At 53.5% G+C, this 26,478-nt stretch overlaps 1 protein-coding gene across 4 annotated transcripts in view; it reads left to right on the top strand.

Moving 5' to 3' along the window:
• The window catches only part of TENM4 (teneurin transmembrane protein 4), a 913,628-nt gene extending 888,508 nt beyond the window's left edge, over positions 1 to 25,120 (top strand). For all 4 annotated transcript variants that reach the window (XM_075546361.1, XM_075546358.1, XM_075546360.1 and 1 more), the window contains 5 exons: positions 3,421 to 3,656; positions 6,864 to 7,160; positions 9,043 to 10,657; positions 16,160 to 16,302; positions 19,952 to 25,120. In XM_075546361.1, the coding sequence (XP_075402476.1) occupies positions 3,421 to 3,656; positions 6,864 to 7,160; positions 9,043 to 10,657; positions 16,160 to 16,302; positions 19,952 to 20,713 (3,053 nt within the window). In that variant the 3' untranslated portion in view covers positions 20,714 to 25,120. The remainder of the gene's footprint in view (positions 1 to 3,420; positions 3,657 to 6,863; positions 7,161 to 9,042; positions 10,658 to 16,159; positions 16,303 to 19,951) is intronic.
• The last annotated feature ends 1,358 nt before the right edge of the window (positions 25,121 to 26,478 follow it).

Here is a 26,478-nt window from a genome sequence, read left to right as displayed (position 1 = left end):
TCTGTGGAAAGCGCCTTCCGTTCCATCTTCTGTGTGAGGTATGGGCAGACATCAGAAGTCGCTACTAATGAGCGGCAGCCTTGGGAAGTCACAGCCCGTGTTAAATGGGGGTCGTTCGTGATAGGCCTCTACAGATGCAGCTCCCTCCAAAGTCACCATTAATGGGCATCTGTGGATTCCGCACAGAGCAGCTTCCACAGATAAATTGGCATGGGCCTTTTTTGGCTGTTCAGAGGCTGTAAAATACAGATTGTCGGTGAATCGCGCATAGCCGGCATGCGGCAGATCTTACAAGGGTGTATTTGTGAGAAAGAAAGGGAAGGGAGGGGCGAGGGGAGAGTGGGGCAGGCTTGAGGCAGCTCTCCCAAGGAGGACTGCGCTCAAGGCACATCCAACCCCACAAACGTGTACTGAGCACACACACTCAACAACAGGGCATGGTTAAGTACAAAATGTACTTTTAACATTTTGTACGCATGAGTGGCCATGGCTGGTGCTGTAGAGGGGGTTCTGACACCTGGCCACCCCTTGTGGGCACAGTGCAAGTGCACAGCGTAGGAGTCCCGAGGCTGTGTGGCCTTTCTGAAGGCCACCAGGTCTCCGAGGCACCTCCGGTGCAGCTTCGAACCACCCACCGCCCTTGGAGTGCATGACCATTTGCACATCCCGGGCTCCCTGTTTATGGTCGTCGGTTCCTGTAATCCTCAGAGAATGAAGATCTCCATTCGCCAAACGAGAGAAATTGGTTCAGAAAGAGGTTAAGTGGCTTACCAAAGCCCCGTACCTAGTTGGCTATTTGGAACCAGACAAAAGACCCTACAAGCTATTCTTTTAACTGCTCGTCGGAAGGCAATGGCAGGAGCCCTGGTGGTGCAGTGGTTATGTGTTGGGTTGCGACCACAAGGTCAAAACCGTCAGCCTCTCCGAGGGAGAAAGATAAGGGGTTTTTTTTGGCTCTATAAAGAGTTCCAGTCTCAGAAACTCACAGGGGCAGTTCTACCCTGTCTTAGGGCCACTCCTGTTGGCATCGACTCGAAGGCAATAGGTTGGGTTTGGTTCTTGTAAAGGCATGGTCAAGATCAGCACTAAGCTGTAAAGTGGGTACGATCGAGAGAGAGGGAAGACAAGAGCTACACCGGACTATGCTCAGCACATGCAACAGGTGACAACGACTACTCACCCAACACTTACTGCGTGCCAGGGAGTGCTCTGGCTTCTTCATTCATACCCCGCCCCTGCCATCCAGTCTATCCGGTTCACAGCAACACTGTGGGGCAGAGAACTGCCCTGTGCGTTTCCGAGTCTCAATCTTCAGAGGCAAGCCACCTCCCTCAGAGCAGTTGGTGAGTTCGAACCGCTGACCCCACAGTTAGCAGCCCATTGTGTAGCTCACTGTGCCACCAGTGCTTCTTGATCCCAGAAGGGAAGGATGCAGTTATTCCCCGTGGACAGACGAAGAAACCAAGGCATGAGACGTTAAGTGTCTGTCCCAAAATCCTGCAGCCAGGCAGTGGCCGAGCTGACATCTGAATCCAGACAGCCTGGCCGCAAAGCCCACGCGCTTCCTCTCTGTGATAGCGCCTCTGGAGCTCTTTGAGAGGGGATTCATTACGAGTGGTGAGCACCATGTCGCTCCGCTGCAAGAGGCCTCTCACAGGAGGCTGAGGGGTGTGTGGGGTGGAGGGCCTTCCTTCTGACCAGAGAACCGGGGCGCCGCTGGGAAGAGAAGCACCTTGAAGGAAGGACTCAGGCTAATCCGCATTGAAGGGTGGGACGTCTGAGGAAAGGAAAGTACAAGGCACACTCAGAGATCTTTTCATTTTTATTTTTTTAAAATAATATATAAATATATCTTTTTAGAGCTATTTGCTGTTTTTCCTCCTCCATAAGTTTATTTTTGCTAAAGATCCGAATTTGGGTGTTTTCGCCAATTTATCATCTCAAAATTCGATATATTTTTCAGTTACTGTCATACACACATGAAGGGGTTTTGAAAGGTTCATGGAAAACAGTGAAAAGGTACTGAGATTATTCCCACACTTTCTGAAGGCCCTTCCTGTGCACACACAAACGTGGGCACGTACTCGCATATGTCTACAAGGCCTGTCTCCGTATGCATTGTGGTGGTTGTGTGCCGTCAAGGGGACTCCGGCTCCTGGCTGGTGACCCCACACGACAGAACAGAACAGCCCGCGGGCTTCCCCAGGGCCGTCCTGACAGCCGTCAATCCCAGGGCCTTTTCTCAGGCAGGGAGCTTCGGCTCTGCTAGGACGGAGAATTTAGCAATGGGCCACCAGGGCGCCTTTAAAATGCGTCTCAGACGCCTGTTATGATGCATTTGGTTAAATTACACATATGGAGCACCACTGTGGAATTCCAGAACATTCCCATCACCTCAAAGAAACCGCAGACCTGCTAGCAGTCACCACCCCCACCCTGACTGATCTACTTTATGTCTCTACAGATTAGCTATTCTCAGTATTTTATATAGATGTAGCCATGCAATATGGGGGCTTTTGTGTCGAGGTTTTTTTTCACTTGGAATACTGTTTAAAAGATATTTGTTTGCAATGTTACTTATAACTATGGGAGAAAGGTAACAATCTGGCTATCCATTTTGATGGTTGGTTTAATACATTATAGTATTCTCATAGAGTGGAATACTATACAGCCATTAAGAAGCATATCTTAGGCCAGGGTTGGCAAACTGTGGCTCGCAAGCCACAGGTGGCTCTTTTGGCATATTCGTGTGGCTCTGGAATAAAATTGAACATTGTTAAAGGATATTATTCAAATAATGATGATTTTATTTAGAAAATATTTATGGCTCTCAAACAATTTTTAAATTGTTGTGAGGGGCAGGATGGCTCTTCCATCTCAAAAGTTTTCCAACCCCTGGCCTGGGCTCTTGAGCCTATTTCAACCCACAGAGACCCTGTCAGACAAAGTAAAACTATTCCTAAAAAAAGGTTTCCAAGACTAAACCTTTTCTGGAGCAGACAGCCTCTTCCTTCTCCAGTGGAGTGGCTGGTGGGTTTGAACCACCAACCTTGTAGCCAAATACTTATCCTATAGTGCCATCTCATGGGGGGAGGGGAACCAAACCAATTAATAGCATGGTATAAGACCCTGATCTATAAGAAAAGCTCTCTAAGCAACTCTTTTTAGCTACCTATAAATGTTTTAGGAAATATCCTAAAATACAGGAATATACCTAAATATTATGAATGAGTTTCTTCTTTCTTTGGGTTTGGGGCTTATGGATGATCTTTTCTTCTCTAGATTTTTTTTGTTTTCCTTCCCCCCCCCCCCCATTCTTCTATAGTCAAAAGGAACACATCTCTTTGTATTACGATTTTTCTTCCTTTGCCAGACACACACACCCATCTAAACAGAATCTGCCTCTCCTCTCCCCTTCAGACCAAGTGCGGAACAGCTACTACATAGGGGCCGACGGCTCCCTCCGGCTGCTGCTGGCCAATGGCATGGAGGTGGCCCTGCAGACAGAGCCCCACCTGCTGGCCGGCACCGTCAACCCCACCGTGGGCAAGAGGAACGTCACACTGCCCATCGACAACGGCCTCAACCTGGTGGAATGGAGGCAGCGCAAGGAGCAGGCTCGAGGCCAGGTCACCGTCTTCGGGCGCCGGCTGCGGGTAAGCCTTCCATCTTTGAGATGCTCCTGACTGATCAGAGGGAGAAAACTTCCAGGGGTCTCTGGCTTCCTCACAGACAGCCAGTCCGGGGCCCCAGTGTAAGAAAAAGGTCTTGTCCATCCTTCCAGTCTCCGTGTGCACAAATACACCTGGCACAAAGACGCACAGATGCCTGGTCGCGCTGTGAGTTCGGAGCTGGGTTTCCAGCTGTGTAGCATTCGCCCAGTTTCTTTATCCACAAAGTGGGGGCCACACCAATTAACCGCGCTCCACACATTGGGAATACTTTGCAAAGTGCCTCATTCAGAACCTGGTGCGTAGCACGTGGTTAGTCGTAGCTGTTACAATTGTAACTGGTAGTGTCGTAGTCGATGTTGTTGACTGTTGCTAATACACGCCAGCTTTGCAGCCTAAGCTACATTTCCACTCTGATCAGAAAGAAGCTACTCTGATCAGAAAGAAGCTTCCTTCAAAATGAGCAAAACTACACCCGTCATACCTGACATGTCTAACATGTGGTCTGACATGTCAGAGGGCCTGAGCCAGCCTCTCTCTGCCTCCCGCCCCATCTTCCTGTAGCGTGGCCTCTGCCTGCCCGCAGGCCTTGACTACCCAGTGTATTTTGATGGGGAAAGTGACACTAATGAACTAGCCCGGGCTTCCAGCATGCCAGGGGCTCCGTAGATAGCAAGTATGTATGTGCTAAGCTGACATGAACCTGAGCCAGATTTTCCTGACGTCCCCAAACCACTGACACACCTGGGACCCTGTCCATCAGCCCTTTCCCATCATCAAAGAAAAGTCCACCTAAGCCCCTATTTAAAATGTGAGCAGAGCAAGATCTAGAGGGGGCAGGCAAGTGATGGGTCCCAGAGTCACACAGCTGGGTGGTGGTAAGAACTAGGCAGTAGACACTCTGTCTCTCTGTTCGAGGCCATATTCCATCAAGAACCCTAGTCCTTGTCTAATATGGGAACAGCCTCCGCTAGTTGCCTGTGTGGATCTGAGAGCCCTTCTTGCCCATCACCCACCTCTAGCACCCCTTCCCGGGCCTTGACTCCAGCCAGGCCACCTGTGTACCCTGAGCAGCTCCACTGAGCCTCAGGCTCCTTTGCAGAACCCAGAGCATAGCATCAAAGCGCCTAGCCCCTGCTGAAAGACCCCAGGTGTTCAGTCAACAGCAGTGATTAGTAAGATCAGGATCTCCTCTCTGCTGCAAGCACTGGGGCCCAAAGTTCCCCAGGCTCTAATGGGACCCCTCCCCCGGCTGCAGATTGATGATGCTCCAGTCGGCAGCCGCATCTCTGCGTCCTCCCGAAATAAATGGCCACCCACAGTGGCAGCATGTGGAATGAGAGTGTTAGCCGGGTGTACCTCCCATAATGGAGCTCATTTTTTATACAGCTGGGAACTTTTTAATAAAGAAAGATGTAAAATAATCTCGTTTGCCACCACTGCCGGGCCCAGGAAGCATTAGGCGGTTCCCCAGCCAGCTGCTTAATTCAATTTTATTAATTTTTGCCACTAAGGTGTAGCCCCTTCCCTAGGGGTCTTCTGGGGTTTGTGAGGGGGACTGCTGGCTGAGTATCACCAGCCTGGGGTCGGGAACTGAAGGAGACTTTCCAGATAGGTTCAGTGAAAGGCCCCATCATCGGCAATGCAGCCCGCTTCTCCCTTTCCCTCCACTGCAGAACACGCAGCTCCAGCCTCCAACGCTTCTGAGTCTCAAAGGGAAGCATCTGCCCCTCTGCTGTTGCTTCTGCGCCTGCCCCAGGGAAGGCGACCTTCTGATACCCAGGCCATTCCCAGTGGAAGCCGTGGCACAGTCATCCTTATAAATCCTCACCTTCAGGGCAGTAGAATTTAGACAGGGAGACACACACACGTGTGTCTCCTTCCACTGAGAAAGGCCCATGATCATTTGCTGCCCCTTAATGGAAATCGTCACAGCCATGTACCCGGTACCTGCTCTGTGCCCAGCCATCCACGGGCTCATCTGCACGTGGTTCTCCAAGCCTGGCAGCCACCCAGTAGCTACAGAGAATGCCATGGTCATGCCGCGTTGGTTCCAAAGTAGAGGCTAGGCGCCTGGCTTTAATGCCTAGACTGGACTCCATTTCTTTCTTCTCCGTTTTTTCAACCACATAGGGCTCTGAAAAGAGCTTTTCATTCAGTCCGTGTGTGGGGTTTTTCAGCAGGGGAGTTAAATTATCTGCTCTCCTCTTGGGTCTTCCCTGTCACCAAACTTAACCAGTGACTAAGGGAAGTTTCTTTTTTTTTTTTTATGTTTTTTTTTCTCCCTAACCCTAACCCTAACCCTAACCCTGGGAAGTTTCTTTTTTAAAAAGGTGTCCACATGGCCCCTAAGACCGAGAACCAAGGAGAAGGAGCCAGCATTTCCCTTTCAGAGTACCGGCCAGGCGTCCAGAGTCTTTGCCAGAACCTAAGAGGTAGATCCAAAGGCAGAAGCAGACCCTAGGAGTATCTTTCTTTATGAAAATATGTTTGTAACCTGGCTTATTGCTCCCCCTGTGGGCAGCCTACATTTCTGCCTCTTGCCAGAGAAGCTGCCTCACACGCAAGCAGCACTGTGCCCAGACCAGGGGCTCAGAATATGGCCAGGGGCTCAGAATATGCTCTTTGCGCTAGGACTGGCTGAGAGGAGCAAGAAGCCGTAACTGCATTAGCAGGAGAGATCCCGTGGGGACGTGGGGGACGGGAATCCCAGAGCTCTGGGTGGTGAGCGTCAAATCCAGACTTGTCCCCTCAGCCGCCTCGGGATCTGAGGCAAAGCAGCTCACCGCCCCGCACTGTGGCTTCCTCAGGCCTAGACGCAATCACGGAAGTTGATCACCAGGTCAACCTTTATGTTGAGTCCTCTGGACCACTCTTTTCAGGAGTCAGCCAAGAAAGGTCTGTCTTTGCCCACGTGCCCTCCTTTAAAAAACCTGCACTAGAGAGTGAGGCAGACCACCTGGGCATCAGCCAATGGGTGCTCGGCACCCGCCTTGACGTCATCCTCACGACAACCCTGCCCAGCCAGCATCGCTATCCCCATGTGACAGACGAGGAAAGGTCGGAGAGCTGGCCGGTGACCGGGCGGTGCTGGCTCCCGAACCCCGAGCTTCTCGGGACTGTTCAGAGCCAGCTGAAGCATCTGCCCCAGGTTCTCATGGAGCTGGTTCCTTTTCTCTGTTCCTCCTCCAGGTTCACAACCGAAACCTCCTGTCCCTGGACTTTGACCGTGTCACCCGCACAGAGAAGATCTACGATGACCACCGCAAGTTCACCCTGCGGATCCTGTACGACCAGGCGGGGCGGCCCAGCCTGTGGTCACCCAGCAGCAGGCTGAATGGCGTCAACGTGACTTACTCCCCGGGGGGTCACATTGCTGGCATCCAGAGGGGCATCATGTCGGAGAGGATGGAGTACGACCAGGCGGGTCGGATCACTTCCCGGATCTTTGCCGATGGGAAGACGTGGAGCTACACATACTTAGGAAAGGCAGGTGTCCATCTCCCTTCCTCCCTGGCTACAGCTGGTCGTATGCCAGTCACTGTGACTCAGCCCACGGCCAGGCCCCACCCAGTGATCTCAGTGAAATGGGTCTAACCTATGTTGCGAAGGGGACTCGAGCAGTCTTGAGGAGTCGGGGGCTCTGGTGGGGCCAGGAAGCACATGAGTGGCTCGCAGTGACAGTGTGGTGGACAGTTTCAGAATATGAAAATGCCACCTCATAGACTGGGGTTGGCATCAGACCTGAACGCTGACTGGACCTACTGACCAAGACTTGGGGTCGGGAACCAGGAGTGGTCTCCCAGGTCTCGAGCACATGGCAGATGCCTAAGCATCAGTGTTGAGGCAGAAGGTAGAATCGTGAGCTCTGTCTGAGTGGTGGGTGCGGGTAGGGAGACTTTAGTAAATCCCTCCTGGATCGGGACAGGATTGATTTCTCCCCAGTGGCTAGGAGGCAGAGAGGGTCTGAAGTCAGAGCTGGATAAATGGTAGTTCTGCTGCCCCATGCCAGACCCCGCATGCCTCGCTCCAGGGCCCAGCTCCATCCTGTTTCCTGCCCAATGGCCCCTGTCGGGGCTCGGTCTGCCTGCCCTGCCGTGAGCTGGGTGAGTGTCCCTGAGACTGATGTTCTCTGGTCGAGCCCAGACCTATGCCATTCAGCACACTAAGGAACCAGAGCAGGAAGAACTTTCCCAAGGCCACACCCTGAGTCCATTTCAGAAGCCAGGTTTCCTCATGGCCTTCACAGGGAGGACGTATGACCTGTTACTAGGTAAACAATTGGTCAAAGCCTTCAATGCCCTTCTCAGGGAGTGGCCTTTATCCGAGAGACCACAGGGAGTCAACAGAGGTTGTTCAGCTGGCAAAAGACATGGTCAGGCTTGTGTTTTAAGAAAGTCCTTCTCAGCTCGGTAGGAAGATGGATCTGAGAGAGCAGGCCGGAGGCGGTCATAAACATCCCAGGCCAGTGCCACCACCACCCCTTCTCACACAGCAGGGTAGAAAGCAAATTGCTCAAGATGTCCTGGGCCCCAGGCCCAAAGGTGGAGAGAAATCCCCACCTGAACACACCCAGAAGCCATCTGCAGTGTCCTGTGTCGCACCCCGGTTGGAGAGAAAGCGCTGGCTTGGGCTTCACGTACGAGCACCACCAGCGTCTTTGGACGTGGATTTGTGTCCGTGAAGTCGTTGCACAGACGGTGCTGACTTCCTTGCTGTTCTCTGGTCTACCACTGGTGGGCTCTGATATCCACCGCAATGGCCGCCCAGAAACAAGACCAAATTCATGATTCAAGGGTTTATTAGGCCAACAAGTTGTAATGTCAGTGAGAAATGCTCAGGGTAGTTGTTCTGCAAAGGTCTGCTAATAAGTGCCCCGAAGGACATGCTGCTCTGCAGGAAGCCTCATCCCCAAGGCACTCCTCAAGTTCAGTGGGTCCCTAAGTGCCCAGAGGCACCTAACTCTGCTAGCCAGCCTCATGCAAAAGCACTCAGCCTTCCTTGCTCTGTGGGTTGGGAAGCCCAGCAATCTGTCCCCTGCTCTGGCTCCTGGTTCTGCTTCTCTGATGGTGTAGCCACCCTCTGCACCCGGGAGGTTCACTGCACAGGGATCTCAAGTCCAGGGGACGCACCCCACTCCTGGCGCCTGCTGGTCATGAGATCCCTCCTCCTGCTGCTTCTCAGAGGGCTCGTTTTATCCGGGGAGTCCTGTTTGTGATCACTCAGAGGTGGATCCAGGCAGGGTCCTCCCCACCTTCGTACCAGATCCAGGCAGGGAAAGGCCGTGTGGTGGGAGGGACAGACTTGGGTGAGAAGAGCCACGTGACACCAGGCCGCACCCCTCCTGATCCCCGCTTTCCTTCCCCCGCAGTCCATGGTGCTGCTGCTCCACAGCCAGCGGCAGTACATCTTCGAGTTCGACAAGAACGATCGCCTCTCCTCTGTGACGATGCCCAACGTGGCCCGGCAGACGCTCGAGACCCTTCGCTCCGTGGGCTACTACAGGAACATCTACCAGCCCCCTGAGGGCAACGCCTCGGTCATCCAGGATTTCACGGAGGACGGGCACCTCCTCCACACTTTCCACTTGGGCACGGGGCGCCGCGTGATCTATAAGTACGGCAAACTGTCAAAGCTGGCCGAGGTGCTGTACGACACCACCAAGGTGAGCTTCACCTATGACGAGACGGCGGGCATGCTGAAGACCATCAACCTGCAGAGCGAGGGCTTCACCTGCACCATCCGCTACCGGCAGATCGGGCCCCTGATCGACCGGCAGATCTTCCGCTTCACCGAGGAAGGCATGGTCAATGCCCGCTTTGACTACAACTACGACAACAGCTTCCGGGTGACCAGCATGCAGGCCGTCATCAACGAGACCCCGCTGCCCATCGACCTCTATCGCTACGACGACGTGTCGGGCAAGACGGAGCAGTTTGGGAAGTTTGGCGTCATCTACTACGACATTAACCAGATCATCACGACGGCCGTCATGACCCACACCAAGCACTTCGACGCCTACGGGCGGATGAAGGAGGTGCAGTACGAGATCTTCCGCTCCCTGATGTACTGGATGACCGTCCAGTATGACAACATGGGGCGGGTGGTGAAGAAGGAGCTCAAGGTGGGGCCCTACGCCAACACCACCCGCTACGCCTACGAGTACGACGCTGACGGGCAGCTGCAGACGGTGTCCATCAACGACAAGCCGCTCTGGCGGTACAGCTACGACCTCAACGGGAACCTGCACCTGCTGAGCCCCGGCAACAGTGCCCGGCTCACCCCGCTGCGGTACGACCTCCGAGACCGCATCACCAGGCTGGGTGACGTGCAGTACAAGATGGACGAGGACGGCTTCCTGCGGCAGCGCGGGGCGGACGTCTTCGAGTATAACTCGGCCGGCCTGCTCATCAAGGCCTACAACCGGGCCGGGGGCTGGAGCGTCCGCTACCGCTACGATGGCCTGGGGCGGCGGGTGTCGAGCAAGAGCAGCCAGGGCCACCACCTGCAGTTCTTCTACGCAGACCTCACCAACCCCACCAAGGTCACCCACCTGTACAACCACTCCAGCTCCGAGATCACGTCGCTCTACTACGACCTGCAGGGTCACCTGTTCGCCATGGAGCTGAGCAGCGGCGATGAGTTCTACATCGCCTGCGACAACATCGGGACCCCGCTCGCGGTCTTCAGCGGAACGGGCTTGATGATCAAGCAGGTCTTGTACACGGCCTATGGGGAGATCTACATGGATACCAACCCCAACTTCCAGAGCATCATTGGCTACCACGGGGGCCTCTATGACCCCCTCACCAAGCTTGTCCACATGGGCCGACGCGACTACGATGTCCTGGCTGGCCGCTGGACCAGCCCAGACCACGAGTTGTGGAAGCACCTGAGTAGCAGCAACATCATGCCTTTTAATCTCTACATGTTTAAAAACAACAACCCCATCAGCAACGCCCAGGACATCAAGTGCTTCATGACGGGTGAGTAGCGGGATGGGTGGTCCAAAGAGAACTGTTGAATCTATTTTTGTTGACCACAAGCCACCCCTTTTCCTAGCATGAGTCCCCCCCACTCCCCGCCTCCCACTAGTGTCTCATTAGGCACATGCATTGCGATATGCTTCGGGTGTTTCTGACCAGAGATCAGACTGGCTATGAGACCCTGAGGAGACAAGATTAAAAAGAAAATTCACTGCTGTCATAGAGGTCCTGCTTCACAGCAGCCCTGAAGGACAGGGTAGAACTGCCCCTTTGGGTCTCTGAGACTTCAGAGTTTTAGGGAAGCAGACAGCCTTTTCTTTCTCCTGTGAAGGCACAGGCAGGTTCAAACCACTGACCTTGTGGTTAGTTAGCAGGTTACTACGCCACTAGAGCTCTTTCTAGATGGGATAAGAATCGCTAAAAAGTAAAGTCAGTTTTCTGATTTGAGATGATGCGATGGGAAACCCAGAGACTTTGGAAAAAACACTGGATCCTGCATGTCTAAGATATGAGATGTTACCAAAGTGATTGGCAGCCTTGAATTCCTGACTTGTTCATGGGGATTAGCCTAACTACCCTGACTATGGCAAATTAAGTATGCATATTGGAAACTTTAACACGACCAGTGTAAAAAGTAAAACAGATGGGATGACTTAACCCAGGACTAGAGAGACATTAGAATATTGAAAAAAACTCAGTCCAAAAGCCAAACCCAACCCACTGCCATCAAGTCAATTCTAAGTCAGGGCAACCCTAAAGACATCGAACAGCTGCCCCTTTGGGGTTTCAAGGCTACAAATAGGCAGGTGAGTTTGCGATGGGCCATAATCAGATGCATCCCCACTTACAAACCTTGCACTCTCACCTCTTTCATCCTGGGACACTGTGCTCTGGCTGTAATCAGTAGCAGCGCCACTCATTCAACTAGTATGTCTTCCGGGTGAAGCTGGCTCGGGCACTGGGGTGAGAACGAGGATCCCTGCCTCCTGGGGACTCACAGGGAAAGAGGAGAGGTGGACATGGGGTGCCCAGTGGGAGGGGACCCTGGCACCACCCGGAGATTTCTGGGAAGGCTTCCTGGGGTGGCTGGCAGTCCAGGTGGGCTTATGAGTGACTTTTTGCAAAATAATGTGGAAAAAGGGATTCCATGGTGAGTCATGCCAACTTTCGTTGAGTCAATTCTGATAACTGGCAACCCTCTACAGCAGCGATTCTCAACCTGTGGGTTGAGACCCCTTTGAGGGTCGAACAACCCTTTCACAGGGTCGCCTGATTCATAACAGTAGCAAAATGACAGTGAGGAAGTAGCAGCGGAAATAATTTTATGGTTGGGGGTCACTACCACATGAACTGTATTAAAGGGTGTCAGCATGAGGAAGGTTGAGAACCACTGCTCTAAAGGGTTTCTGAGGCTTATACAACCTTATGGGAGCTGACAGCCTCATCATTCTCCCACAGAGCAACTGGTGGGCTTGAACTACTGACCCTGTGGTTACCTGTCCCACAATTAGCAGCATGACCAGGAATGCGATGACAGTAATGTAAAAGCAGTGCCCCTAGGGATGTGGGCACTGCCCCCTGGGGGAGCCTGGTGCTGCTCAGCAGCCAGAGGAGGCGCTGTCTTCGGGGGAGACTTCCGAGTGGATGAGTGGGGAGCAGCAGTCCCACCCGTGGAGAAGAAGGGGAAAGAGGGGTCGGACTAGGGGGATAAACGCAGATTGGGGGCTATTGATAAACATGAGCGTCCTCACAATCTTTCCCTGCACTCACCACACTCAACTTGACGGGTGGAGGCGACATTTCCAAGACATCTGTCTGGATCGAGCACCCCCTGTGCCTTATCCTGCATTGGGTTTCCTGTGAGATGTCTATAGCTGAAAAAAAATTAAAACAGTACAATGGAAAATATGCTTTTCTACCAGGGGAAACAAAGTTGTCACAGCTTGCAAAAATCTTAGTCCTCCTTCCCTTCAATTTCTCTGCACACCACCGTATACCTCTGGCTCCCTACCAGAATGCAGCTAACGAGCTACTTTGTTCTGACAGTGTGCTCAGCACTTGGCAGTTATGCTCGGCTTGAAATGCCACACTGATCCTGTGACGTCACTGGCATTTTCCCCATTCTACAGATGAAAACATTGAGGCTCTAAATTATCAAGTAATTTGCCCAGAGTCTCGCCATTTTAGTCCATGGAGCTTAGAGTCTAACCCAGGACTCTCTGACTCTAGAACGCTTTTTACTACTTGCCAGTGGTAGTGTAGTGGGTTATGATTGGGCTGCTAACCGCAAGGTTAGCAGTTCGAAACCACCAGCTGTTTGGCAGGAGAAAGATGAGGCATTCCACTCCCATAAACCATTCTGGTCTCAGAAATCCCCCGGGTGCAGTTCTACACTGCCCTGTAGGGTCGCTGTGAGTCAGTATGGACAGCATGGCGGTGAGTCTCCAAAGCCAGACTTTTAGCAAAGCAACTGCCCAAGAGCACTTGACATTTCAATTCAGTTTCCATTTTCCTCTTCAGTTAAATATCAATTGATTCTGACTCCGTACAAGGTCTGTGCTGAGATCTAGAGGGGTGTGGGGTGTAGTGGTCACCTTTGCAGAAAGTTTTTAATTATTGCAGTTAAAACATGGAAACAAAAGTTTTGCAAAACAGTATCAAAATATGATTAAACTCTCATATGTTCTATGATAGTCTAGCCTATGCCATTTCAAAGTAACGTGCTGGTTACAACCCCAAGGACTGATTTTATTAGGTAGTGGGGCAAATCCAACCGTTCGTAAAACCTGATGTGCAAAAGAAAACTGCATATACACAAGTCGAATTTGGGGAAAATTCAGAAAAGATTGGTCTCTCTGTAATAAGAAACCAAAATACAACTGAATTTCCCTCACCCTTAACCTTTTCACTTCCACCCAGGCTACCCACAGCCCTGCACTTGGCTGCTCTTTATTGCCAGCAACAAAAGAAACAAAGTATCCATTTTTCCCTAAAAAAAATTCTGTCATAAAGTCCCTGAGATCGTCTCTGGGTGGGCAGACTCGGGCCCCATGACAGCGCCTGAGCTAACCACTCTGGCAGAGGAGGTCAGTATACGGATAGGCTTTCCCTGTTAGCCGGAGGGCAGAGTAAAAGGAAGGCCCTCAGAAGGTAGACTGGCACAGTGGCTGCAGCAGTGGGTGCAGAGGACAGAGCAGTGTCGCATCCTGTGGTGCACTGGGCCCTAAGCTTTGGGTGCATAGGCGCCCACTTGATGTCAGCTAACAGCAACACTGGCCTTGCCCTGGGTCACGGGATTTTCTGAACCTCGGTGGAGTCAGATGTCCTCAAACCACAAGTAGAAAGAACAGGAAGGCAGAATGCGACAATGAGGAGGCAACTACACCCCCCCCCCAAAAAAAATGCTCACCATACACACTCCAAAGGTCTGGACTGAATAGTTACAGAGGAATGTGATGCTTTGTTTTTGAATTTGAGGGAAACACCTACCTCTGATATCTCAAGAGGTGCCCCTCAGTGGTGAAGCAGATGGGTAAGCACTTGGGCACTAATGGAAAGGTTGGCAGTTCAAACCCACCTCCCAGCTCCTTAGAAGAAAGGTTGTTGTTCCGCTTTGGAAACATCCGCGGGCATGAAGCCCTGTGCCCGCCTCTGACCACACACGGAGGGTCGGCGCCCTGGGTCAGAATTGACTCGGATGGTTCACTTTGGTTTTCCTGGATGTCAGAACAAGGCAAGTCAAATTGCCACCTCTTCAGGAAAGCACTGCAGAGAAAGGAGTGAATAATAAATGTTCAGCCATTTTTCCTTAAGGCGTAATGGGAAAATTCCCCACCTCCCATCCCTTGTAATTAAGACCCAGCCCTCTTCTCAGCCCCTTGATTTCCTGGGAATAAGCCGTGTTCCTGATGGAAGCTTTCCTTTGCAACCGACAGATTCCCATGCAAGTCCTCCGCCTCAGGCTGAAAGGCTTTGTTGGGTTTTTTCCTTTCCCCCTGCTTTGTTTTAATTTCCCAAAGAGCCATCTGCCAAGATTCATAGAATCAGAGTCTTAGAAACTCGGTGACAAAAACCACTCAAGATATGCTGGTGCAAGCCCCTCCTGTCACCAAAGAGAAAATGGAGGTCCTGGGACCAGCTGCTCCCTCTCCCCACTGGTAGATCCTACTGCTATCTGTCCTCGTGATGTGGCAATGGGCATTCTGTCCTCAAAGAGGCTAAGAAAGGGTCCAGGTACAAAGACTTGAGCAAAGAGAACTTGGCCCTCGTTTTTCTTGCCCTGTCTACCACGTCCTTTCCCGTTCAATGGTCCTGGCAGGTCCTGCTGGAGGTAGGTTTAAACTTTGTTTCCAAGCATCCTTTTGCGACCACCACTGTATGGGCCCTTTGAGTTTCACACCCAGGAGAAGAGGACAATAGAAAACAGAAGGCAAGCACAGGTTCTTGAATCTGAGGGCACCACAGGATCGATACAATGGAGACAGGGACACAGATGTCGACCCCACAGGTGGCTCCCACCACTGGGTGGGGGTTAATCTTCAACCTGACCAGTTGAATGACTTTGTCCTCCTCGAGTACTTTCTTTCCTGAGTCAAAAGTACTCGTGGTCAGGTTTCAGCTCCCCGTTGGAGCCCAGTGCTCAAGGTGAAGGTCTGCGTGCGACTCAGATTTCTGTGCCACGTTGAGGCAGTCCTGGGCACAACAGGCAGCCAGTGACGGGTGCAAGTAACTGGGTACACACCTGCAACCCCCTTTCTTTTCCTTGTGTTCTGGCTTCCTGGTTCCATTCTTCACTGAGCTGAATGCTGCTTCTTGAAATGGCTAAGGCCTACCTCTTTCAAACCTAATATTCTCTTATCCTTTCTAATCCCCCGCTAAAGTTAAGAAATTAGTAAATCCCATGCCTATGAGGCTAGATCCTCATGCCTAAGGTGCAGTCCGGGAAGTGAGGCACAGAGAGGTTAAGTGACCTGCTGGAACTGTCAGCAAATAAAAGGCAGGATCCGGGTGGCGATCTATGACCTTGGGTTCAGACCACCTCCATACCCATGGGCATTTTAGTCCAAGGCCATCAAAGCTCTGAAGGGAGGGTGAGTAGAGAAGGGAGAGCTGAGTTTGTTAAACGAAGTCAGTCACTAAGACTTCTCCTGGGAGCCAGGTTGGCCTTTGTGTTTCCTGTGGTTGTTGGGTGTGAGGGGGATTTTCATTCATCCACCGCTGCCCCTCAGTCTAAGGCTGGAGGTCTGTGGGGGGCTGACAAGACACAGGGGAGACTGGAAACCAAGGTTCTTACTTCAGCTTTCACCTTTCTGGGAGGAGGATGACAGGGATGTTGGCCTTTCATTACCTCCAGTTTTACAGGTGGCTGCACGGGTTGACGTGGCCGGTAACCATGCCCCCTGGGGTCTCTCCCCACTTGTACCTTCCTGATAAGCTGTTTTAGGGAGAGTCACATCTGAGGTCTGCTCTCTTCATGGGGACATCTCTTTCTCTCCCACCCAGATGTCAACAGCTGGCTGCTCACCTTTGGATTTCAGCTGCACAACGTCATCCCGGGCTACCCCAAGCCGGACCTGGATGCCATGGAGCCATCCTACGAGCTGGTCCACACGCAGATGAAAACGCAGGAGTGGGACAACAGCAAGGTGAGGCCGCAGGTGGAGCAGTCAGACCGCCCAGAGCGGCTCCCACGAGCTTTTCAGAAAAGCTTGGGCTGATCCTGGAAATTGGTGGGACCCCTGCACTGTGCCTGCCAGAGAACATCCAACAAATTTTCAGTCACCCCACCACTGTTCATGTTCACTCTCAGCACACAAACCCCACAAGCTACGTTCAAGACTGCCGTGTGTTACAGTGGGTTTGGTGTTCGATAGAGCTGAGTGAGCTCTTGCCGTCATCCGAGGCAAAAGTCCAAAGAAAGAAAGTATGCTCTAAATACAAATGTGACATTTTCTGAACCCCTTCAAGGAGATCTGGTGGTCCAGTGGTTACAAGTTAGGCTGCTAACTGCCAGGTTGGCAATTCGAAACCACCAGCTGCTCCGAGGGAGAAAGACGGGGCTTTCGACTGCCTTGAAGTGTTACAATCTCAGAGACTCACAGGGGCAGTTCTACCCGTCCTAGAGGGGTGCAGTTAGTTTGTTTCAGTGGCGCTCATCTCGTGTGTCACCCACAAATGCCCCAGGGTGTCCCTGGTCGCACTGTGCAGAGTGAATGCGCAAGGCTGCCCCATGGCCCGCAGCAGGGATGAGTCGAGCTGAGGCTTCAACCCTGATCTCTCAGTGCTCACTTGCTCACTAAGTGTGGTGCCTGGCATGCTGCTGCTGCTTCCGTAAACATTTCTTTTCTATTCCTTCTACGGGTCGATTTCAAAGACTAGCTGGAGAGGTCCTTAAGAACAATCTCATGCCACCTGATTACATTAAACATTGCCTGCAGTCCCCCTTGCATTCATTAATTCTGTATCAAGCACCGCACCGCACCGCTCCCAGTGGGTGCAGGGTGAATGTGGCGGGGAGCAGCAGACCCAAGAGAAGCAGAGCCTTGGGTTGGGATGGGCAGATTGCTGGTGCATCAGGAACTTTCCATGCTACTCTCGTCACCCCGACTCCTCAGCTTAGCTCACTCCTTCCCCTGGACGCTGGGTGTGGTTCTGTACCCCCTTGCTCACCTGGCCCCTTGTAGTTTCCTCCTTCGAAGCATGTATCCCCGATTCCTTTGCGGTGTCTCCACTAGACTCTGAGCTCTGACTGGGCAAGTCCCGGCTGTTTATTGGGCGCCCAGTGTACAGCCTAGTAATGTCTCAACGTAGCTCACTGCCATCGAGTTGATTGCAACTCACCGCGACCCTATAGGACAGGGTAGGACTGATTCTCTTTACAGGAGCGGAGAGCCTCATCTCTTCCCAAGGAGTGGCTGGTGGGTTCAAACTGCTAACCTTGCGCGGTGGGCAGCTCAACGTATAGATAGCCCACTACGCCACCAGGACTCTATATAGCACACGCCTGGAAACATTGTTTTTAACAACTAGATGGCTGAAGGAAGTGATGCGACAACCCTGTGGCAGGTATTTGCTCCCATTTTACAGGAGAGAGCAGGAGTCCAAGACCTTGCTCAAGGTCACTAGGCTAGAAAGTGGCAGGTGGTGATGAGAACCTGTCTGACAGGCTGCCAAGCCCAGCCTCTTCCTGCTGCCCTAGCCCCACCCCCACCCTGTCCCCAGTTCTGCCCCAGCTGCCTTTGCTGTCCTGGGCCTGGTTCAACAGCTGTGCTCCTCCCCCTGCAGCTTCCCTGCCTGCCCCGCGGCACCCCAGCCTCCCACAGCCTGTTTGCCAACCTTGCCTGTCAATGAGTTATTGATTTCTGCCCTTGGCAAGCATTGGAGATCTTTGTTGTTGAGCACTCTCGCTTTCATGAAACGCTAGGAAATAATTGTTCACAGACAGGCTTCTATTAATTATAAAGAGGACTTAATTTCAGGGAGAAACCGATGGTTGTTTCTAAAGCCATTTCTCCGAGCGGCTGATAAGGCCCCGGAGCCTTCCTGAGCAAGCTTCTCCCAGCTCCCCGCTTCAGACAGACGTGCAGAAGGCACTCCAAGCTAGCTGAATGAGTCCAGCTCGTCCGCCAGGGCACCCAAGAGCAGGGGGCACTGCAGGGGCAGAGGTCCTCCTGGAGAATCATTTCTGAATACCATGGGGCGCAGCTGTCACCTTGCCAAAATGTACCCAAAATGTACAGCTTGTCTTCCCCCATCTAACATCACCAAGTTCCAGCTTCAGCATGAATTTGGGCCTGAATCCCACTTCTCCACCTTTCTCCTCCATCAGACTACAATGTCTTGAGCCTCGTATACGCCTCTCTGCTCCAACATCTCCGGAGGCCGAGCCTGAGTCAGAGAGAACTGTGTTCAACAGTTGACTTGCACGACTTACCAGCTATACTGGAGGGAGGTGCCCTGGTGGTACAGTGAGATATTCCCTGCGCTGCTTAACCACAAAGTCAGCAGTTCGAATACATTAGCCACTCCTTGGGAAAGATGGGGGTTTCTAGTCCCATAAAGATTCACAGTCCCAGAAACGCACAGGGCCAGTTCTATAGGGTCGCTCTTAGTCAGAATTGAGTTTGGTTTGGTGTATACCAGAGGGAGGAGCCTGCTGGTGTACTGGGTTATGCACACGATCAGCAGTTGAAACTCACCAGTCAGCCCTCGGTGGGGAAAGATGAGATGTTTCTGCTCCAGTAAAGATGGGCGGCCTTGGACAAACGAGCAGTTCAGCGCTGTCCTGTGGGGTCACTGTGGGTCAGAACTGAGTTTGCTTTTGAGTGTATGCAGGGACCTCCAGTAAGTCCAGAGAGAAACTCATGAGCTTTTCTTTCCATCTGTCCACGAGCTTTTGGAAGGTCCCTCGTGTGACCGTGGGCCAGGTCCAGCCCCTCTCAGCCTTAGTCTCCTGGGAAGGAAATTCAGAACAGCAGCCTAACCACAGAAAACGGCCGAAGAGCCCATCAGAGAACGGACGTTAGGCCTTTAGCTCAAAGATCAAGAAGCATCCGCCGGCGCGATCAGTCTCTCTTAGCGCACCAGTTGTCAGCCTGGTCGGAATCACTGCTTGTCACGGGCACCTCTGCCCAAGACAGCGAACAGCTCGAGGGCAGGAACAGCAGATTCGTTTTGGGGACTTCGGTGCTCAGAACACGACCTGGCACATCTTTGAACAGTATCTGAATCCCCACCCCCTGCCACCGCGACCTGAGGGGGCTCGGGAAAACCACTCCCCAGGGTTTCCAAGACTGTAAAGCAGGGGTGGAGAATATCAGGCCTCGACAAGGCCCGAGAAACCATCTGTGCCAGCTCGTGCCGCACACCTCGCCAAAGGCAGGTGGTTCCAGGCCTCCCACTGGGGCGAGTTCTTTTGGCATTTGACCAGTGTGGCTCATGAATAATCTTATATCAAAATGGCCCATGGCAGGGGGGGAAAAAAAAAGTTTTCACCCCTGTTGTAAACTCTGTAACCTTAACCTCATCTCTCTCCCATGGAGCAACTTGTGGTTTCACACTGGTAACCTTTCAGCTCGCAGCCCGGTGCATAAACCACTAGGCCATCAGGGCTCCAGTCTCTAAATAGAGAAGCTGGTGAGTGGCTGCCTGAAGGCAGGCCGGGCTGTGTGCGCTGATGCTCAGCAGGAGCGAGCTGCTCCAGGTTAGGGAGGCTAGATAGGGTTTAGGCAGTGACTCCTGGTGCCTGGGGCTTTTCCTGCCCGTCTTACGTTCTCTGTCTCTCTGCCCCTTCAGTCTATCCTCGGCGTGCAGTGTGAAGTGCAGAAGCAGCTCAAAGCCTTCGTCACCCTGGAACGCTTTGACCAGCTCTACGGCTCCACTGTCACCAGCTGCCAGCAGGCCCCAGAGACAACAAAGAAGTTCGCCTCCACCGGCTCGGTCTTTGGCAAGGGGGTCAAGTTCGCCTTAAAGGACGGCCGAGTGACCACAGACATCATCAGTGTGGCCAACGAGGATGGGCGGAGGGTTGCCGCCATCTTGAACAATGCCCACTACCTGGAGAACCTGCACTTCACCATTGATGGGGTGGACACCCACTATTTTGTGAAGCCAGGGCCCTCAGAAGGCGACCTGGCCATCCTGGGCCTCAGCGGGGGGCGGCGAACCCTAGAGAACGGGGTCAACGTCACCGTGTCCCAGATCAACACCATGCTCGGTGGCAGGACTAGACGCTACACAGAGATCCAGCTCCAGTACGGGGCCCTGTGCCTGAACACCCGCTACGGGACGACGCTGGACGAGGAGAAGGCGCGGGTGCTGGAGCTGGCCCGGCAGAGAGCCGTGCGCCAGGCGTGGGCCCGCGAGCAGCAGAGACTGCGGGAAGGGGAGGAGGGCCTGCGGGCCTGGACGGAGGGGGAGAAGCAGCAGGTGCTGAACACGGGGCGGGTGCAAGGCTACGACGGCTTCTTCGTGATCTCCGTAGAGCAGTACCCCGAACTGTCGGACAGCGCCACCAACATCCACTTCATGAGACAGAGTGAGATGGGCCGGAGGTGACAGCGAGGACGGGGCCCGGACGTCTTGCCAAAGACCGCTACACCTTGTGGCCGCATATCTGACTGTGTTGTACTTTAAAAAAAATCCTTTTTTAACAAGTGCAGAGAACAAAGACACTAGGCGCACTGTAATCCATGCGACCTTTTTTTTAAAGAAAAATTTGGCCTTCACCCTTTTTTTTCTTTGCAAAGAGCAGAGGGTTCTGTTTTTCTTATTTTTCCTGTAGTGTGCTCACCATGAACACCTGTGGTGGGAGGCTTTGAGCTGAAGGGTTTCTCCCCTGAGATGCACCGCCGGGCTGCGTCACTGTCCGTCCCCACCTACCCAGTGTGGCGTGCGATCCGAGTGTCTGTGCTGGCTTGTCTCGTGTGAAACTCCTTCCACGGGGGCCGGGCAGGAGTCAGGGGTGTGGGGAGTCCTCGGCCAGTACAAAACGCCTTCCCAGGGAGCCTGGAGGAGGGGCGTTCTGGCCCCTTGGCAAGACTCCTGCAGTCGAGCCGTGGCTTTTTCTTCACTGTGTCTTGTGCCTACCGAGAACCGTAGCGGCAACATCTTGCTCTCAAGAATTCCATGATGCTACTAGGCACCTTTTCAGGCCGCCCCAAACTCCTGCCCCATGTGTTATATTTTTTATGCTAAATAACAACCCCCTTGTCCTTTTTTAGCAAGCCTGGTGTAATTGTCGATGTACCCCCCCCCCCATGCTGGGATGGAGAACACGTCTCCCAAGTCCTTTTCCCACGTCCAGTGACAGCACCTCGGTGCCCCAAGCCCCATGCTTTCTGGGAGGAAAGGGCACCCAGGATGTCTGTGGTTGGTTGACACCCCCACCCTCACCCTCACCCCCAAAGTCAGATGTGAAAAACCAGCACTGCCCAGTAGGCACCATGTCCAGGGAGGGAGAGGCCCCCCACAGCCGAGAGGGGGGCCAGTGGTGGCAAGGGTAGTGGCCTTCCTTCCTAGGGGACACCCTCTTCATGAGACCCTGGGTAGCTCCCTCCACTGCCCAGTCACCACTAGAAGTCCAAGTGTGGCGGGAGGTGCATAGTGGCCTTTCATTCTGCAAAGATGCTGAAGGGGAAAAAACCAGCAGAGAGGGAAGCAGGAGCCCAGCCCGGTCCTCACCGACTCCTGGCGGGGCCTCTCTGGTGCCGGCTCCGCTTATTTGCAGAGCAGGGCTGTGGTGGGAGGCTTTGGGGAAATGCTCTCTCTGAAATCCTTCCAAGCCTTCCCTCCAGAGAAACCCAACCAGGGTGTTCAGGAAAAGGAAGGCGGAAGTTGGAAAAGAGCTGAGTTGGGGCAGTCCTTCAGGGATCGCTCCTGAGGCTGTTCCCCCCAACCCCCACCCCCACCCCCTACCCCAGGACCTGGGCCGCCCAGCTAGAATGGTTCCTGCGAAGACCCATGCCTGAGGGGAAGGACTCGTCACTCTCAGGAGTGGGTGCACCCAAGGGAGATGCCAGCCAAGGGACACAAGGGCAGGATCTCATTCCCGGTTCATTGGCTAATTCCCGTTGACCTTACCACTCACGAAAGGCTCTGGGAGACGGGAGGGGGGAGCGCCCAATGCTTCCCTTTGAGCTGGGCTTCTTAGGAAATGGAACTTTTATGGGTTACATTTACATTAAGTGTGGAAAATGAATTCTGAGCCTGAGCTTTTCCCGGTGGAAGCCTTGTTGGACTGATAAGCTCACGGCACCTTTATAGCCTTACTCGCAGAGTCTTCAGAATAGGACCCAAGGTACGGAACCAAGGCGGCCTCTCACTGCATGAGAATCAGAGCAACGTGAAGTCCGGCCGCTCTGTGCTAGGCACGGGGAGGCGCCCGGAGCTGCTCGGGGACAGGTGGCCTCGCCTCACATCGCCCCCTCAGGATCAGAGGAGGTGTTTTGCTAAGTGCTCTTCCTGTTTCAAAAAAAGAGTCACGCTGCCATGACAGTGTGCCTTAGCCTGTGCATCCACCCTCTGGCGGCCCAGCCCCGAGGTCCAGAGCTCTGCGTGGCCGGGCACCGAGCCCCTGGGTGCACCCCAGAAGCTGGCGAGTAGGGCAACCATCTTGCAGGATCCCTCGTGGATAGGATGGGGGCAAGTTTGGTCCAAAGAACCCAAGGGTTTTGTTGTTTTACTCAAAAAAGCCCTGTGCCTCTCAACGGTACTCCAGACCAGGGACCCCTGTGCAGAGCCGCCTGCCCACTGCACTGCCCACATGATATCAGCCGAGGCCTGCTGGGGACATGGATTTGAAGGTCAGAGGCAGCATGAGGGCCAAGGGAACCTTCCCTCTGCTCTTCTGTCCCCCGTCCCTCCTCCAGCTCCTCCACGTACCTTCAGTAGCAGTACAGACTGTCGCAGACCAGGACCACACTGGGTGTTTTTGATGTCTTGGGTCTTCCTTGACTTTCAGCGGTTCATCTCATTTTTTCCGGGGCTTTGTGCCCCCTGGGAGGCCTGGCTTTTGCAGGGCAAGGTACAGCAGCACTGCGGTCAGGAGGTGGAGCAGGGCCCTCAGAGGTGGATTTGGCTGCAGCAGGCAGCGCGCTTTCACTCCGTTGCTGATGCTGTCGGAAAGAGATGATGGGGAATTCTGACTGTGGCTCATATGGGTAATTTCTACTCCGTTCCTCAGAACCTCCCAGCTGTCTGCCCGCTTAGTGGGGCCACAGCCCAAGCCCCACAGGACAGGGTACATCCGAAGGGACAAGCCAGAGTTCCCTAGGGCTGGTTCGTGGTCTCTAGACCTCGAAGTCTGTCCCTGATGGTACCTGCCCCTTCAGCACTAACCAGCCATGATCTGACCTTCACTAGAACTACCAGCATGCTCCACCGGCCCGGATCCAGGCTGTCCTGCCAGATGTAGGCCTGGGAACCCAGGGGAAAAGGGCACTGGGACAGGGTACACCTTCTCCCCTCCGCATCCCCTTAAAGTGGACCCAGTGAGTCACTTCCTGATAAGATGGTTTTTCTGCCCACACCAGAAACACGCCATAGGAGGGAGGGGCCTCCACGGGAAAGTAGACTTTTGTCAGCCCGGTCAACTAGTCTCTCAGGATTGCGGCGGAGAATCAAGCCTGGAGGCCGGCCCAGTGCCTGGTGTCCGCATGGGGATGGGCCTTCGAGGCCGTGCCTAGGGAACAGCGTGGAGGTGGAGAAGGAACACAGGTTCTTCTTCTGTGATCAGGCACAGGGGGAGCCTGTGCAGTATTCGCCACAGGCACTCAAGGGATGGGTTTCTGAAGTTTGGGTTTTGTGCTTTGTTTTCTTAAGAATAAAGGACCTTTCCAGCTGTGACTTTCAAGTGTCACCTTCTTCCACCGTAGGCATTTCCATGATGCAAAGACAAGGCTTTGGATCTTAGAAAACACCTGCCCTGTTCACATTTGGGCTGACAGCGTGGTGAGGGCAGGGTACTGGCCAGGGGACCTTTGGGATTTGACATCCGCCCACCCCACCCCCGAGGACTGAGTACAGTCTGCTCACTAGGCCTCACAGCCGCCACCAATCCCTACAGGCGGACCTTGGCCTACGGCTGGCACTCGCCCGCCAGAGGGATTCCAGGGAGCCCCTCAGTGTCTTTCCCTAGGGCTGCTCTTAGCACTGAGCTCGAGGTTCCCAGCTAGGCTGACCCACCTGTCCACGATTTATTTATGGGAGGAGAGGAGATTTAAAACAAGAGCTTCGTAGTTCAAGGTCCTTATCATTTAACCTTCGGGAAAACGGCAAACTTGTTTTTTCAAGACTCATTGCTCAGGTGATAGAGAAACTTTCTCTTCTCCAACCTTTACATTCTCAAAAACCAGCTTTGTGTACTCGACTGCCCCAGGCCGCGCGTGGCAAGCTCTTCGGTTTCACTGGTGTGTGTGGAAGAGCGGAGTGGGGGTTGGCAGGGAAGGCCCCGGTAGGGGGTCCATGTTGTGTTTCTTTCTTACCCCCTTCTGGAATGCCAAAGGCATGATACTAGGTGACCTCTGGGTCCCCGAGAAAATGTGATTTATTCTGAGGGCAAACTGCCCAGGGCACCCGAGCCCTCAGCCGGCTCCCTACTCCCAGCAGCAGCTGAGTCCCGGGTGTCCAGCCATACCCAGCGGCCTGGATGCTCCCGACCCCGGAATCCCACTTTTCTCAACCCGCCTGTTCTAGAGGACATCTGGACCCGCAGCCTCAGCAACAGGGCACTGTCCCAGCTGCCTCCGGACGACCGACCCTGGAGACTGGCCTTACCATGTGGAAATCGTCTGGAACTAATTTTGAGAAGTTTTTTTTCTCAACACTTTTGTGTTTCTAACACTGTACTCTTGACTGTGTAAATACCGACAAGGCTGTAAATACATGCAGATGTAGATACCTTCTAGAAAAAAAACAAACAAAAAGGCATAAAAACAAAACCAGGAGTGATCCCGTGTAGCCTCGTTGACAAATAAAAGAATATTTTGTGTTTAAAGCTGCCCGGTGGCTGTTGTTTGGACAGGGAGCCTAGTGGCGACCTCTTGCTCTGCCCACGTGGGAGCCAGTGCCCAGTGCTTAGGGCCTGCGCTTATTGCTGCCGCCTGGGATGGGGGGGCCTGAGAGACAGCTTTGGTTCCTGATCTCAAAGCCTCAAGTCAGAGGGGGGGGGGGCAGGGTGCAGGGCGGAGTTTCTCAGCCCTGGATGAGATGAAGGTCTGGGTGCCCCGAGAGAACAGCAACCTGCCTGTCCCAGGCCCCGCTGCTGTCCTTGCTGACCTCAGGGACAGACCCCACGGAACAGAAGAGGCTGTTTGGCACTGCCCTAAAAGGCATCTGCTTCCGCATAGGCATGCCATGCTACCCAGTGCCCATGTGCCCCGTGGGCCACAGCAGGTTTTTACACAAACGAGCGCATCTCAAGCCTACGAGCGCTGAGCAGCGTTTAGGAAGGGAGAAAATCCTAAGTCCCACCACCCTGACACCACCATCTAGCACTGAGCCTGGCTTTCATCTGGCTCCTCCAGCACATCCTTAAGGTAGCCCGTTTCCTTCTGCTAGCCTCACGTCTAGCATGGGCACCGCCACATGATTTCGCACTCAGCCCCTTTCCACCTGACCTCACACTTAGCCTTTCAGCCTCAGGAATCCAGGGTGACAGCTGGTCGCTTAAGGAAGCGCACTTGTTAAGCCCAGCTCCCTGGTATGAACTTCAAACCTTAGGAGAATTCTGATCACTGTCATCTGGGACAGACCTGAAAGGAGAAGCCCCACCCCCCACTCTCAGCTTCCCAGGGAATCACGCTCAGGCCCTTCCCGGAGCCCAGTAGATCCTGGTGGCCTGGCCACTGCTGCCTGTGCCTCTCAGGCCACGCGAGGTGCCAGGCCCCCTCGCACTTACAGGAGTCATTTAGCCCTTCTAACCCACAAAGTCTCCATCTCTGATGAGGGTACATGATGGTGCAGGCCCCTCATGGTTATTCCTTCCCCCAAGCAGACCCCACTGCCATGGTGCCAACCCAGACTCAGAAGGGCCCCATAGACAGCGTCTCCAAGACTCCACCTTCCCAGGAGCAGACAGCCTCGTCTTTCTCCCGAGGAGCGGCTGGTGAGTTTGGACTAGGAAGCGTGGGTTGTAAATGAAAGCACATACACCATCACACACCACACAGAACACAGAACATTCTCTGATGCCAGTTTCTCACCCCACCCGACCCGGCCTTCCTCCAAAGTCATGCTCTTTCCACTCTACCCAGGGTTCTCCAACGCCGCTGTGCATCAGAATCCCCAGAAGGCTTCCAGAAACAGACGACTGGCTCCCACAC

This window comes from Tenrec ecaudatus, chromosome 4 (assembly GCF_050624435.1).
Source record: "Tenrec ecaudatus isolate mTenEca1 chromosome 4, mTenEca1.hap1, whole genome shotgun sequence".
In the NCBI taxonomy this organism is placed as follows: domain Eukaryota; kingdom Metazoa; phylum Chordata; class Mammalia; order Afrosoricida; family Tenrecidae; genus Tenrec; species Tenrec ecaudatus.
Note: the sequence above shows the minus strand (reverse complement) of the source record. Positions and strands in the feature narration are given on the sequence as shown.